General features: G+C 36.2%; 1 protein-coding gene and 1 long non-coding RNA gene across 9 annotated transcripts in view; both read left to right on the top strand.

Moving 5' to 3' along the window:
• The window catches only part of TBC1D5 (TBC1 domain family member 5), a 319,441-nt gene that overhangs the window by 252,802 nt on the left and 50,143 nt on the right, over positions 1 to 16,496 (top strand). For 6 of the 8 annotated variants that reach the window (XM_035319857.1, XM_035319856.1, XM_035319862.1 and 3 more), the window contains 3 exons: positions 6,817 to 6,902; positions 11,321 to 11,592; positions 15,797 to 15,862. In XM_035319857.1, coding sequence (XP_035175748.1) covers positions 6,817 to 6,902; positions 11,321 to 11,592; positions 15,797 to 15,862 — 424 coding nt within the window. The remainder of the gene's footprint in view (positions 1 to 6,816; positions 6,903 to 11,320; positions 11,593 to 15,796; positions 15,863 to 16,496) is intronic. The other 2 variants (XM_035319863.1, XM_035319861.1) reach the window with 1 other exon arrangement.
• LOC118163314 lies at positions 11,599 to 14,499 on the top strand. The gene is made up of 2 exons (XR_004748979.1): positions 11,599 to 12,241; positions 12,317 to 14,499. It is a non-coding gene; the product is annotated as an uncharacterized LOC118163314 (long non-coding RNA).

Raw genomic sequence — 16,496 nt, 5'->3', positions numbered from 1 at the left:
GAAGGGAGTTGCTCATCCTGTGGCATCAGGAGCTTGGCGTGTCTCTTCTGTGTTTTGGAGGAGAAGGCACCAATGTCATGTTCCTTTTACTGTGTTGTGCACATGTGGCTCTTTGAAAGGGCCTTTCTCACTCCCCTGGGGACATTTTTCAAATTTTTACGTAGCACGTTACATGAAGAACAGAATATAATCTGTTTCTTTTCCAGATAGCAGACAACCAAATCACCCCTAAAAAATCTGTGTGTGTGGTTTGTTTTATTTTTTTCCTCTGGTATGTGAGATTTGTGTACAAGCAGGTATCTGGAGCAGATGTAATACTGTAAGTGTGTTTATAAGGGTTCTATCAGGATAAGCCTAAGATAACTGCATTACCCACAAAGCCATCAGTGAGTTATACAGGTTGTCCAAAACGAGTGCCAATAAAACCATAATGTGGTAGCTTTTCTGTACATAAAGATGTCATATTTTGAATCTCATAATTTGGAACATTCCAAGGTTTAAAGCAAGGCTTGCTGTGTGTTCCCTTCAAAAGCCTGGATCTTTCCTCCACAATGTTGTAAAACTCCTGTTCCTCCCCGCGCGGGGCTGCAAGATGCCAGCACATAAATCTGTCACGGGGCAGGGCTGAGCGCTGTCAGATTTATACCTCCCTATTTAGTTAATTTACTTCTTAAAACCAAGGGTTCCGTTGAAAAATAGATGACTAAATTAAGAGGCAGATTTAAAAGGTACTTAAGCGATTTTGTTTATACAAGATGGGGATTTTACGCAGGTTGTGAACTTGAGCATTGGCAGGATGAAGTCTTTTTGTCTGGAATATCAATAAAAGCTGATGTGGGCTGATTCGATCTACCTGTTAAAATGCAATAAGGTGTAAAATGATAAATGCAAAAAAAAAGGCTTTCCAGTCGCTTAGGATAAGGAGCCTAAATAAGCAACTAGAAATTTCTTTCTGTCAAGTCACTGAAGTATTTTTAAATCTCACTTGTCATTTTTTCATTTCTTCATCTCTTGTCATAGAATACCCATGTGAGAGAAAGCATGTGTGTGTGAAGTTAAAAACAGACCATAATGCACAGTATTTAAAATATCATCCTGGTATCTGAATTTTCTAGTTGCCAGGGGGATGAAGGGTTGTCATGTAACAAAACTGGAGCTAATTTATTTCAGCTTGATCAGAGTTAAGGGGTTTCTTCCTGCATTGACCCAATTAAGGGAATTTCTTTCCTTTTCAGTTCTTTCTGGGAATTTTTCTTCTTTCAGACAAATAGTGTTCCCTAATTTTCTTTATAAACAAATATGATAATTCTTCATGCTGTTATTATGTTGTAGATAACAAGTTCTTTGACTGAGACCCACAGCATCTTTCTGAAAAATGTAAACAGGAAGTATTATTCCCGGTTTGAGGATTATGGTGTTTCTGTGCCAAAGCCAGTATTAGTGTACGGATCTCCTGACTCATGTGATTAAAGGAACTTCTTTATTAGTTTGGTGCATGATACTTGCCATGTTGTTCTACTTTCATATGTAAGGCTGGTAGATGCAGACTGTCAACCTATGTTTGGGGTAATATTTAGCTATTGGCATTGAACCACTTTAAAACTGGCCATTGCCCATCACGTCCTCTAATGCCTCACTGTTGGTTTTGTTTTGTGTGTTTTTTTATTATTATTTATTTATTTATTTATTTTATTTATTTTTAAGAAGTATTTAACTCTGGTTTGTAGGTGGATGTAACACCTTTTGTGCTTCAGCAGATTGCTTGTTTGCAGAATGTATAACTGAGGAAGAAGATTAGAAAAGAGAGATTTGGTTTGGGAGTGACTTTTGCTTTGGGTGCTCTAGAGTTTGGGATGGGTTGCTTAGTTAGTATACAAAATAGTTTGGCATGTTTTATGTAATGTTAAGCCATTGCTTGTACTGCATAAGTCTAGTCAAAGAGTGGAGACAGCTTCTTGGATAAATGACAAAAGGATAAAAAAAAGAAAGGAAAGGTTAAATTCTCCCTGCAGCTAGGTAGGCTATTAGGTAATTATTAGTATGCAGTTTGTATTAATTATTTGTGTGTAATGGAAAAAAACTGCTGCAGAACTGAACAAACTGTATTGCTTATACACGTTAGGTCTGCTGTATTTCAACTCCAGTCCAAATTTCTGCCATTTCATGCCTTTATTGAAGAAACAAGTACAGGTGATCTAGAAAGAAAAGGTAAACCTTTGCAGACCCCTTCAGCATTACTCAATATAGGGTCATATGCTCCTCCAAATTTAATCAGAAAAAAAAATGAAAAGAAACAAATAGCATTCTAAGACAGAAGTATTTGAGCCTGTATGAGAATTGTGAAAGATCTAATACTGTCCTGTCAGCTAAAGAGGGGAAAAAGAAGCAAACTGGCTCTTAAAAATATTTGTTTAAATAAAATAATAATAATAATAACATTTCATCATCATCTTTCTTTTTTATTATTCAGTCTGTCCTTTGTTTTAGGCTTAAAATATTATTCATTTAGAAAAATATTTGGCAGCATTTGTTTAATATGTTAAAAAAAAAATCTACTGTAAAAAAGTCCCGTTTGGCTCTAGTGAGATGATTATGTTAGCAAGGCTATTGCTGTGTGCATGTGTAATTCACTGTGGCTGTTCTGTTTGTTTTTTGTGTGTGTGTGTGTGTGTTTTTTTTTCTCTGTTGCATTTAGGTTATCTAGTTTCAGATACAATCTATTAAGTGGCGTATTTTTCAGTAGTTGAGGTTTTCCCACCTGTCTACCCTAAAACACCTGCAACATATGTTTGTGTAACCCTGCAATGCTTTGTGTTTTGGGCCTTGAGAAATTCCCCCAGAGCTTTTTGCTTATAAACAGCTGAGCAATTCATTTCTCTAATGACGAATGCTTTTCCCTTGGCATTGTGGCAATAGCATGTTCAGTAAAATAAGTCTCATTTTTCATCAGACATACTGAAAATCTTTTCTCATTGTTATCTCTTACCCTGAACCTTCAGAATTTGTGCAAATTTGGATTTTTTTTTTTCTGTTAATATGCAAAAAAGGGGGGAAACACCTAGACAAAGAAGAAAAAGTGTGTTGTATATGTTCCTCTGCTAGCACCTGCATGGAAACTTTTGCAAATAATGTGTATTCAAACTGTTAAACATTACGTTACAGCAGCAGCATGCTTTTCCTGATAGGCTGCAGAGCAATCTGCCTGTGACTCGTGTCCCACAAGCTTGTTTCGCTGTATCCTACCAGCTCCGTCAGTAATCCTATGCGGGATGTCTCTGGAGGCTGAGGAGGGAAGGGTTTATACTGGAGAACTTACGTGTATGAAGCACAGTCCTTAGCTGGTGGGAATTTTAAGAGTTTTTCAGCAGTTCGTGTAAGTTTAGGGAATTTGTGCTAAATCCAATGCGATTTTGACCCCATCCTCAGTCCCCTCACATGGGAAAAGAGCAGCTAACGTTTAACTGAGCTCCAGCCCTTTTCCAATAAATCGAAGTAGGAAGTCCCCAAGAACTCCCTGCCAACCCTGGGATTCAGAGTGAGTATATCGGCTGGTGACTTAGAGTAGAAGAGGGGACTCACACATTATGGATGTTTTGAACAGTGCAATCAACCTGAAAATGAGGTAGTACTGGGCTTCTGTCTTCTAAAATTAGAAAGGGCTCAGAATCAGAAGTACCTAAGAGATACCTGAAACAATGTAAGATACCTCTGTGGCTAATCCTTAAGAGACATACACAAATTAAAAATAAATAAATAGTATTGTAGTATTGGCACAGGCAACTTTTCTCTAGGATTCCTGCACTCTGTTTCCCTAGAAGGGAAAACAAAGTAAATGTGTTAATCTATTTAATTAATGCCCTACACAATTTATTAGGGAGACTCAACAAATTACTATTTTGAAGGGTTGATTCTCCTGTCATTTTAACAAGATTTTCCACTTAAGAAAAAACATTTCATCTGAGGTACTAGTCAAAGTACTTACAAAATTTGAAAAAAAAAAAAAAAAAAATCTTTACTAGCCTAAATAGATAAAAATATAAAGGGGATCATTCTAAATTGCACTGTTTAGGAAAAAAATGTGGCTACTGTAAATATTTTAGACAACAAAGCTATATTTTGCTGTAAATAAATTTGTTTAATCTTCTGTTCTAATACATGTCATGTAACATACAGGATGGATCAAACTGCATGCTTAGACAGGGGAATTAGTTTAAAATACATATGGAGATGTAACTGTAGGATTTCCTTTCTGCTTCTTATATCTAAATTACTGAAATACTTAAAAATTAATGTGAGATTTAAAGGATGTTATCATAATATAACTCATAGACCGTATTTTTTTGCTGCCTCAAGTGCTGTTTTCCGGAAGTATTTAACATTTCTGTGGTAAAGTTGCACAGATATTTTTCTGCTAACGTATGTCAGGGGTTGTTTTGTTTGTTTTGTTTTGTTTTTAGTAATGGACTTCCCTTGAAGGATATCTTCACAGTGTTTGTTACAAAAGGATTTGTAGTAGTAACCCCTGGTATTTACTATCTTGCATTTCTAATGTTGTTTTTCCAACATTATTTTTTCAGAGGGCTTTTTTTTCACTGTATGTAATACTACTTTAAACTGCTTCTTCCTTTGATACTTTTAAACCACACAGGAATTTAAATAGGCCCCTGTGAAAGTAATGCTTAAGCCTCATTCATATGTTCGAGTTAGATCATTATTACTATTAATGGCTTTAAGTGCTTAGATAGCAGATCAGCCTTTCGTGTCTTGAATTGCTTGTCATTTCTGCATAAATATGTTTCAAGAAACTGTTCCACATGATCTTTTCCTTTTTCTTCTTTTTCTATTTTTTTACAGAAGCAAAGTGTAATAATCTTTCTTTTTATTTCATTTGGAGGTGGAACAGAAATTCCATTGTTTTTGCCAGGTTTAAAATAACATAGTTATTGGAAACAGACTGCAAAACCAAGTAGCAAAGTGAGTTTTTCAAAAGGGGCTGCCCTTTGAATTAGAAGTGCCAGCTATTTTGTCCATCTCTTATCTTCCACCGTGTGGAAATGGACACCAAGTCACATGAAGAAAAAAGTTATTTAATTCATGGGAGAAAAGTTACACTGATTGCTTGCAGAGTAGTCGCAGAACCATCAGTTATCCTCATCACGTCAGTTTGGATTTGATTATCATAGAAATGCATTGAATTACCAAACTAGAGCAATAGTAACTAAAGCTGATTCATTGTTATTGCTGTCAGTTGATGAGGACTGACTTACAAGCCATATGAATGGGTAGAGTTATGCAAATATTGTTTTTATAACAAGAGAAGAAAAATGTACAGCGGCCATTACAATGTGGGTGGTAGAATAGACGAGAATTTTTTTAATGCTTGTCTAATAGCTTTTAGTTGTTGTTTCATTTTCTAATGATGAACATCACAAACAGGATATATTTTTAAAATGTTTAATGTGTTTCCAAAGAAAGGAAAAGAGACATATCATACAAGATTAAGTCAGACTGCATGAAATGATCTGGAAATTCCCAGCTTTAAATTTGACCCCACAAATCATCCTGCCTTTTCATACCTACCACCTTCTTAAGTCTTCCTCTCTCCTGTTGTACACATGCAATAGTTTGCTTGTTAAAATGCAATTCCTATTCCTCCTTCAAAAGTAAGAAGGTTTTCAAGGAAGGAGGGTTATTTGCAGTTACATGGGAAGTGAGTTCACTAAAACTATATTTACTATTAACAGGATTTCAGAAGGCAGATCAGAATATAAGGCAACAGCCTACAAATTAGCCAACATTTGAAGCAAGTACTTAGAAAGTATTTTGATCTGTTTTGTGCAGTATATCTGATCATTACACTGAAATTTATCATTTTCTATTTTCTTACACTAGAAATGCTTTACTTTAAACCATTTCTCCTCTAATTTATATATATATAAGGGGTTCTCTGTAGCTCTCTGCTATTTTAGATTAAACCATATGCACTTTTTTACTTTAAATTAAAAAAAAAAAAAAGTTTTCAGATAGTGTCCTTCAGGTTGCATTAATTCAATCAAAATTCTTTATGTAATACTGTGCTCTGTGCTTCATCAATATTCAGCAGAATATCAGCTCCAGAAAAGATGATTTCAGAGCTATTGGAGGCAGTGGGCTTCAATGAAATACTTTCATTTTTGCAGAGGTGGAAACTAACAAATAGCTTCTGGTTTCGATATTAATTATAAAAAAATTGTTACAGAACAGTGCTGTTTGTGGCTTCGGTATTAAGGAGAAAGTCAGAGAGAAAGGCTCCGTGTGCCATCTAGTGGCTCTCGATAGCTTTCTTGGCTTAGCCCACAATTAAGCTTCTAATGCGTTCATTGCAATATGTAAACTCTGGTTTGTCCTTAGTACTATCATTTTCTTTAAAACGATGTCATTTTACCTTGGTGATGGGAAAATTCTGTACCAGAGCTAAAGGATCAGTGAGATCAGTGTCTGAACTTTGCCAGATTTTACTAATTTCATTAGAAGAGGTCTCACAGCAGCCAGCGATGCCCTCCCTGTGTGAAAAAACACTGATTTCTGTAAGCATGAAGAGCTAACTGGTAACATTTGGTGTTAAGATTTTAAGATTGAATTTTTATGTAACTACCATTACGGCCCTCAGAAACCAGGATCCTGGGAAAATAAATTATTCTTTATATTTTTAATCTTCATTAATAAACATACTTCTTGTCTCTGCTTTAAATCTGTCAGAAAAATCCTGAATCCTGTACAGTGTTGATTTATTTTTAAGTTAAGATAATAGATAATGCTTTTCTTTTTTTTTAATAGAAAAATCCAAGACCAGTGACTCACCAGTTCCAACAAAATTTAGATTATTACAAAGCACGTGGAGCAGACTTGATGAATAAAACCCGGTAAGCTATTTCTGAAGATGTTTTCACTGAACTAATATCTTACATAAATAAAATGTTCCATAAGTCACTTTTATCCCAAACAAGAATTGCATAATCAGTGTTAGAAGCACATGTGCTTAGTTCATTAAATTTATTTTGAATCTTTACCTTACTATTACCTGAAAAATGGAAGTTTCACAGATAGTGCTTTGGTCAGATCACTGGCTTCCTTTTTTAAGGCTAAGATGATTCATATACAGTGATGTTTATACTAAAAGCAAGGGGTAAAACATTGATGTGAGTCCTGTAGCTGAGCTACTTCCAGTAGCACATCTATTTGCACTACAATTGCGTTGCATATCAATGCAACACAAGCTGTGTAAGTTAAATTAGTGTAAATACAGTTTGAAGGAATTTTTACTAAACCATTTTTCAACATTCCTTCCTCACTTTTTTTAGAAATGTCTTGTATCAATATGACTTTATCTGTTGGTAAGTAGTCTAGTGGTGCCTGTGCCCTGGCAGGATGGCCAACGCTGATGGCAGGTGACTGTTGCTTCCCCTTGGTTGTCAAAAGCTGTTGTGTTTATTTAACTTTTTTTAAAATGGTCTCAAGACTTGCCCCAGATTAAAAAATAATAGTAATTTGGAAATGCCAGAATAATTATTTCAAGGATTTTGGGTGGAAACAAGTCATAAAGCCCAAACAGGAGTGATGCCTGATGGAAACTTAAATTCTAAGGACACAAACAGCCACTAAATCTGTGAACTCATGACACACAGGAGAAATTGTTTAGAATAGTTCAGATAGGGAAGTAACTCATGAGAAATTTATCTCAACGCAGGACCATTTAGAGTAGGTCAGACGTGGTAAATCTAGATAAGATTAGAGAAGAACTAGAGATATAGAATAGAGAGAGAATTGGAGGATGTAACATCAGAAAATGTTTCTGAAGTGAGCAGAGAGATGGATTAGACAAGCTAACAGATCATTTTCATCTTTAATTCCACAGACTCAGTAATATATTTAAAATATCTTTAAAACTCTCTAACATGTATTGCTTCTATGTAAAATATCTTCACAAATCTCTGACATGTATTGCTTATTTTATCACATACAACATTTTTTAATCTGTCATATTAATAAATTTCTCTCTCATCTCTCATAATGGCTACTTACTGAAGAGAGAAATGCCTTTGCACAAGGCTTGCTTAAAACAAAACATTTTTATCTTAGCAGAAAACTGCAGAGATTGAATCATCTTCCCACTGCTAGTTTAAAAATACACCGTTCATAATCAAGGTCAATGATGCTTATTGTGATGAAACGAAATTGTTTGCTTCATAGATGGAATTCACGTCTCCTTGATATTCATATTTTTAAACTGATGCCTTACTTTTAAATGCATCTGCTGATAACTGTACAACATAATCAGCATTTTTCTTGTAATTGTTGTGTATGTTTGATACATTTAGATGGCTAAAATGTAGACATTGATCCGTGTTTAATGGCTGTAATCATCCTTTGTGTTAATATATCAGACATTTAAACAGTAAGAAATAGATACATTGTTCTTATTTTCCTGAACTTCAGCTTTTTTCATGCCTTCTCCAGAGATCTAACACCTTGCTATTGTTCATTTTCTGAAGCTGCAACACAGTGAAATCACACAATGAATTGTACTTACAGATACATTTGTTAAGACGACCTCTTAACAAAAAATAGATAGCATCATTACTTATTTTTCATGTATGTATATGTGTTCTGAGTTGATCATTAGCAGTCAGTTCAGAGCCAAGACATACAGAGGTACTAAGAAGTGCAATAACTATTCTTTCTAATTCTCAAATAATTATAAAACATCATTGCATATTGTTGTTGAAAGCATTTTTTGAATTCGTGTTTTGAACACAATGGCTTAGAGAAGATTTTTGGTGTTTGTTGTTTCTGTTTAGTACAGTACCTCAATAAGTGTCTTTCACACCATCCAAAAAATGCAGATAATCTAACTTCTGATCTACATATATGTCAAAGCAGCAAGTGACACAACATAGAAGGAAAACTGATTCTTTTTATTAGGCAAACATACAGTTGAAAAAAAGCAACAAGCCAGTGGACACAAATACACAAACAAATGAACCTTAGAGTTTCTGTGATCTCAACATTATATTCTATTCTGCTTGCTTCTTTACAAAAGCTTTGTCTCAAGCATCCGTGGAACATCAGGATTCCACTGATGCAGTTAACTCAAAGCATCCAGTGACTTTGTTGCTTATGTACTCTCTGAGAAAAAGCTCTGCTTCCAGTAAATACCATTTTTTTGTGCAAAGTCAAGCTTTTTTTTAACTTATTGTCAAGGCTCCAAACTTTCAAGCAACGCAAATCTAGGACTCAGTAGGCAAGGCATTATCTTCTTTGTAAGGTAAGTTCAAGCGAGTGAGGATTCATAGCACCCTAGTCTTGGGGATTAGTCCTGGTGAACCAAGGAGAAAACATATGCCAAATACACTAATGTTCAGATTCTGAATCTCAACAAATTATTACTGATATGGCCCTGAAATCAGTGAGGCAATTAGATTCATTGCAGACTATTGATATCTGCTTGATATCTGCTAAGGCAGCATTTGATGCTTCCTCTTCCACCTTTAAAGCTACAGTCTGTGTGTTCTTTATGGAATGGAGAAATCATTAAACAAAAGGCTCTGTACTGATTCTTCTGAGGCCACATATGTGATGGAATCAAGAAAACCTCTTTTTTTTCACTAAGTGTCTCTGCATACCCTGGGGAACTGATTAATAACCAAATCTGCCAAGTAATTTTACTCTGCAGAGTAAAATTTAATAAATACTAAATGGTGTCCCCTTCTTAAAATCATTAGGACTATTTAATTTGCTTTTGAAACCATTTGGGTCCCCTACAGGGGCATTTTATAAGCCTGCAAATACTCTTTTTGTAGTTACTTTGTCTGTTACTCTGAGGTGACTACAGAAAAACTTCTTGCAATATTGGTGGCAATTAATAAATGGGGAGACATGGAAATATCCTGTAGACAATATTCAGCAATCATTCTCCACACTGCTGCTCTTTCAGAAATATATGACATGCTCTCTTCATCACCAGTCTGTGGCAGGAGAGCCCTATCTCATAAGTCTGCAAGCTTACATACTTTCTTCTGCTTTCTCTCATTTTAATCTTATCTATCCTTTTTCTAAACAACTCAACTGTTGTTATTTTCTGGTTATGTTCTATACACATGTATGTGTTCATATTGTGTATTTGAAAAAATACAGATATATGGAGCCAGGAAAATGATATGAAAGCTAACATCAAAAATACTTTTTCAGGAACATGCACAAGTTACAAGTCACCTATATTAATTTGTTTGTAATTCATTTTTTACTCCAAAGCATTGTGAAACTATTTTCCCCAGTAAGATAATTGTATTGTTTTTAGTTAAATATTTCTTCAAATTTTTTAAATGCAGCTATTTATATCGCTGATGTGTGGATCAGTAAAATAAAACATCAGGAGTGGAAAGGTCTCTGTGATTGTGATAGATTTCTGTGCAGGGTCTTTCAAGCATTAATTATATAAAACAGGAAAATATTGCATGAGCAAATGAGAATGGCTTTGCTGATCTCTGGGTTATGTGAACACTTACACTGGGAATTAGAAGCTGCTTTGCCTCTTTATTTTAGACAAATTAAATGGTTTGGTAATTTTCTCATTCTTAACGTTGCGTGCAACTGAAGTGAATTAAATATTTACTGTAGTTAAAAATAAAAGGTAACAGTGATAAGGATCATGACCCAGTATATGTGTTATATCCTGAAGCCATTCTTCAGCCAAAATCACTTTTGAAATCAGGATTCCCTTTACAAAGCACTTGGCTTGAAATTACTAGTTTGGGCAGAGGGTGAAATAAGAGCAAAAGACATGTAGCTTTGCCAAATTAAAAGCAGAGTCTGGTGTTCGTTTTATTTGTTAAAAGAAATGTTTATGTTTGAATTACTGTAAACATTTAAGAGAATTTAATCTAACAGAAATAAATATTAAAGTAGTCTTGGAATAAGAAGTGCAGAAAGTCAAAGTTTTCTTATGTTTCTGATACTTTAAAGCATGGATAGCTTCTTGACACTTTTTTCATTTAAGAAGACAATTTAAGAAAAGTGGTGCAAAATTCTTTAAGTTTAGTTTGCATTTTTCAGTATGAAAGGACCAAAAGACTTTCACCACTACTGGTTAGGAAAAACCTGCACCATGTTATCCCTGTGGCTCCTGTGTATGTTCCAGCGTGACTGTAATAAAGCATGCTCTTTGTATTGCTCAACTCTTGTTTTTTTTTTCCCCCATTTTGAAAAACAATGCATGCATGCATTGCTGTGTCTCTCTGAACTGTTGGCAAGGATTTGATGATTCCTCTTTTTCTCTTTCCAGTGCCAGTGCTAAGGCTGCCCCACTGAACATCAACAAAGTCTCCAACAGCTTGCTGAATTTTGGCCGAAAGCTGATTGCTCCAGCTATGGCTTCAGGCAGTGCTGTGGGCCCTCCAGCCAGTGGGGGCAGCTTTCCTCCACCTGCAGTGCCCATCCGCAGCACAGCGGAAGGCCCCCAGTACCACCACCACCAGCAGCAGCACCACCACCACCACCAGGCGCAGCAGCAGAGAATGATGAAATCCGAAAGCATGCCAGTTCAGCTGGGAAAAGGTAACGCTGAAACGCGTGGCGATGCCACCACAGGAGGAAGCGTTGTCATGTGCCTCAAGGACTGAAGAAAGGCCTTTTATTGATTTTCGATCGATGGGTTCACATCTGGAGGAAACAGAAAAGACGAAATTTTGTTAAACAGGATGTTTGCAGTGTAATGTAGAATTAGACGTTATGTCAAGAATGCAGATATACTGTAGGAAGTTTTGAACCTTTGAAAAAACATTAACAATAAGTGACACAAAACATACCAGCAAACTTCAGTGTTGCCGTAGACATTCTCTATCTTCCTCTATGTTAATTTTGCAGTCTTTTAAATGCAATAGTTTTTTAACTGTAAGACTAATTTCATATAGGTATTTTTTCAGGTTATTGGCACAAATCCCATGCATAACAATATTAGCCAAATATGACTGCAGGATGTTAGATCAATTACAGAGTAATTCTTAATAAACAAAATCTTATTCCCTCTAGAATGTGTGGAGCTTACTTGAGAAGTTATTTGAACAATGACATGCGTTTGCCTTATAATAATTCATGATGGCCCTCTGCACTTTTTCTATTTAATAAATACTTTTCCTGGAGAGTTTTTTTTAATATTTTTGAAGGACAGTTTATTCGAACTATAAAGTCAATGAGCTCAGTTTTGGTAGTTGTTCCTTGTGCTCTGCTAGGCTCAAAACATATTTCTGCTTTTCATCTTCAAACATCCTATGGCAGTAAGGTCTTTGCAAGGAGTATGCAGAGCAGTACTGTATCTGCTCCTTCTAGCAAATCTTCCTAAGTAATGGTTGTAAGTGTGAGGGCTGGTCAAGGTGATGGTTGCACTTAACTGTTGCATAGTATTGCATAATATTTGTCACAGGATTTGAAAGCCTAAGAGAAAGGAAATAACACTTCCATAGCTCAGACTGATGGTTCTTTCTCTTTCCCGTGGCACCCTTGTGGTCCAAAGTTAGTCCTTGCATGACGCACCGCTTCCCCAGGAGGTACTGAGTGAGCAGAATTCAGGGGTACAGCTGTTCTCACGAAGCAGAGAGATGCAGGTAATTCTGTAAGGGCTACTACAGCTGCTTGGCAAAATCCAGATTTGTAGCTTCTTTCGGAATCCTAGAACCTCCAAAATGTCTCCAACAAAGAGTTTACATTCCCCAAGACTGTGCAAATGTGAAATTGAAATGCAGTAATTTCTTGCTGCACAGTGGCCTCATTTAGTTCATATTTACAATTGTCGTGCACTCCTTTTTGAATCCTTGATGCAAATCCTGCTTAAGTCAATGGAAGTAAAATTAGGTCTTAGGAAATTATTTCCACAGTTTTGAAGTGGTTCTTTATTTGCTTTTAAAAAAAAAAAAAAAAAAAAAGTTTGATAGTTCCATTATCACATGCCTGATTTTATACCTTCTGGGTTGAAAAGCGGTCCTTAGATAGGTGGTGATTTTCTTTTCCTTGCTTAATGTGAAAAATCTGTAAGCGCCTTCTGTAGGTGGAATCAGTCGTATCTTAATACCAATCTTGCTGATCAAGGATGGCCCAGTTTATGCTCCTATAGGGTAATAAATCTGTGGCATAGTCTAAAAACACACCTGACACTTTCCATATAACAATCAGAATAAAAACTGTGGTTAGGCTTTGGTGATTGTCATGCACAAGCTGTGCACATATTTCTGCATCAACAGAATATCCATATTTGCTACAACTTTCGCAGACATAATTTAAAGGCAACAAGATGTAAATATATCTTATTTAATCAGTTGAGATGACAATGAGTTTTATTTTATGTGTTAGTGCCATGTTTGTTGTTCCAGATCTATACAGTTATCAGTATGTTGCCTGTAGTTGGATAGAAATTTTGAATGATGGCAGCTAACTACTTTTGCAAGCACTGTAATTTATATGTTTTAAGAGATGCCCCAATGGTGCATAGCATCATCTCCGCCCTTTCTTAAAAGTGAGTCTTTTAAGTTATTTGCAAGAAGACGGTATCATCACCTTAAGAAAGTGCTGTGGGCCGTGGGTCTGCAGTGGATGAGAGCACACTTCCTGGCAGATCTGAACATAGCACTTCAGCAGACAGGGGTTTAGGACATAAACAGGCATATCCAGAGAAGCTCTTATTCCACTTATTCTGTTTGTACTGAACTCCTTAGCTTTAAGTGCCTTTTGATTTTGTGTTCTGGCTTTTACTGAACTCTGGCTTCTGCTCTAGCTTTTGGCTTTATAAAAGCTGCTTGTTATGGTTTGTAACTATAAGGCTATCAAGTCATTGACAAGCTGTATCTAACTGTCTAATGTTCCTGTTCTTCACTGCGTTTTCAGCTCCCCTTAACCTCCTGGAGCTTGGTTATTTAGCTGAGACAGGCATGCATTTTGCATTTGAGTTGATAGTCATTTGTACTTCCAATTGATCTACTACTCACAGATGTTCAGTTGGACAATATACCCAAAGAATGAAATGCTTTACATCTGACAGTGATCAAGTCAGTAATGGAAGTTATACATTTTTCTCATACCATATTAGTCCTTTCAGGTTTTGAATGCTCAAGTAGTGTTGATAATTTAAATTAACATCTAGAGTTTGAAGAGATTAATTTCAGTGCCTTTGTATGAAGTGTGAAGAAGTCATCAGTAACAAAATGTCTTGAAGGACTGGCAAAATAATCCTATCCCAGCTTTAACAGCTCTGCTTTAGCACAGTTAGCACTCATGTCACAAACCAGCGACAGTGGCAGGTGTCACTCATGCATCCACCTCAAGGGGTGGCAATTGCTGTGCTCTGTGTGAGGGATGGTTGTTTTATATCATCAATAGGAATTGTTTCTCTTTCCAAAGTTTTTGCTTTTGGTGAATTTCCTTAAAAATGTATAAAATTTAGAGAATGTACATGGAAAAAGAGCAGACATACTTAAAAAAAAAAAAAAAAAAAAAAAAAAAAAAATAATTGCAAGCCTGTAATTCCAGATGAGTCTTCAACATTACAAATCACAGTTGAACAAAGTATCCAGACACCTAATTGGAAAATCAGTTCCTCCTAATAATATATTAATCCCATTCAGCCTGTCCTCAGCACAGAAGACTGGGTATCATTACTGATTACTTATGCAAGGTAGCCTGCTAATACAAAAAGGATTAAAATAGTCTTTTGATCCTTTTTGATCTTTCACAATGAAAGAATTCATTGGCACAAATGTTAAATTTAAATCTAGAGTTCATTGGATTGTCAAGCTGAGTTTGTGGTCTTGAAAGACAAAAATACTGATAATGAAAAAATCTGTAAAAAAAAGGAAAAAAATAAGCAGAATTGTTGCCTTTGCATTTGACCAGATTCTTGAGCATTCAGAAACCACATAATCTTTGATTACCAAATGCCAATGTGTTGCCAGAAAAAAAAAAAAAAAAAAAGCATTTCTCTTTCACTTCTTCCCTGATAGTGCAAGATACAGTTTTCCTTCTAGGTCCTTTCTCAATGAAACCCAAAAGGATTTTTGATTTGAATGCCACTTTTATCACAAGGACACATTAGAGCACCAGTTTGAAGAGGAAGTTCTGCCAAAACTCTGATCAGCTATTTAAAGTGTTTCCAGGCTTCTGTTTATTTTTATGAGTTGATGCTTCTGAGGTATTTGTTGTAGCATGAATAGAATTTCCACAGTCACCTAATATGCCATAACAAAATTATCTCCGTATGTAGAATTAGTTAGGAGCTATGCCTAGAAAATGAGTATGCTTTTTTGAAGGAAAAAGGAGTTGTCCTTACTGACAGCAGAACTAAAAATAAGTGAAAGGAATAAGATACTGACTTAATATGTTTTTTTTTCTTTTTGTTTTTTTTAAAAAAAAAAAAAATAAATATTTTAGGTAATTATGAAATTTTCTTGACAGCATGAACATGATACTTTCAAACTAGCAGAATGGCAGCAGTGCCAGAAACAAGACGTTTTTGCCTGTTTGTTTTAGACAGTTCAAATTGTGAACACTGCTGAAACCACTGCTTTTTTCCACATGCATGGAAGCAGCCTCTATGTAGTACACTGGCTATTAAAACATCCCATTCGCCTTTGCCTCACTTCAGGGGGCTCTCTTGCAATATATATCCCGTTCACGCCGGGGTCTCGCTGCTGAACAAAATGAGAAGTTGCAGGTCTTTGCTTGGGTGAACTGCGTGTGCTCGGGAACCCTTCTAACGTGTCTGTTTGTCCACCAGGCGAGGCGGCCAGGGGCAGCGATGCTGCGCGGCCTGCTCCTGCGCAGAACCCCCCAGCCCACCCAGGTACAGTTGCCATGACAGCGGCGAGTGGTTTCATGCCTTCAGCATCACCATGGGGCTGCTGAGGGACCCCCGAGGGTTTTCTTCATCTGTGGCATCTCCATTCCCCGTTCATTGCCATTGTCCATCCACCAAGTGGCACTGTTGTGTAGAAGGAAAAAAAAAAAGCAGCTTTGCTTCATCCCTCCCCACTCTGCTGTGTATGGCTCTGCGGTCACGTTCCCGTACGCCAGCATCTGTCCTTGTTGAAAGTCTGCACTTGCCTTTTAGTTTGTAGTCCATTCCACACTTCAACATGTGGGGCGATTTGACCATCAACCTCCCGTTTAGTCACATAACTTCCCTGTTGTTGTGTTTGGGGCAGGTATTTTGAGTCGGACATCAGCATTCATGCTTTTAATTAAAGAGAAACTTGCCTGCCTCGCTTTGAAATAAGCGTACACATTTGTGTAATGAGTTGGTTTGCATAAATTCTAGAGGTGCTGGAAGTCTTTGTTCCCATTTCATTGTAGGGAAAAAAAAGGAATCTAATTTATCTGGAGTTTAAAAGTTCTATAAAACACATGTCATTCTTTTTGCAGATTTTAATACTCTACATCCTGACTATGGCAAATAGAGAGTAATAGATGAGAGATCT

Source organism: Oxyura jamaicensis, chromosome 2, assembly GCF_011077185.1.
Source record: "Oxyura jamaicensis isolate SHBP4307 breed ruddy duck chromosome 2, BPBGC_Ojam_1.0, whole genome shotgun sequence".
NCBI classification, from domain to species: domain Eukaryota; kingdom Metazoa; phylum Chordata; class Aves; order Anseriformes; family Anatidae; genus Oxyura; species Oxyura jamaicensis.
This window is presented reverse-complemented; position numbering and strand designations above follow the sequence as displayed.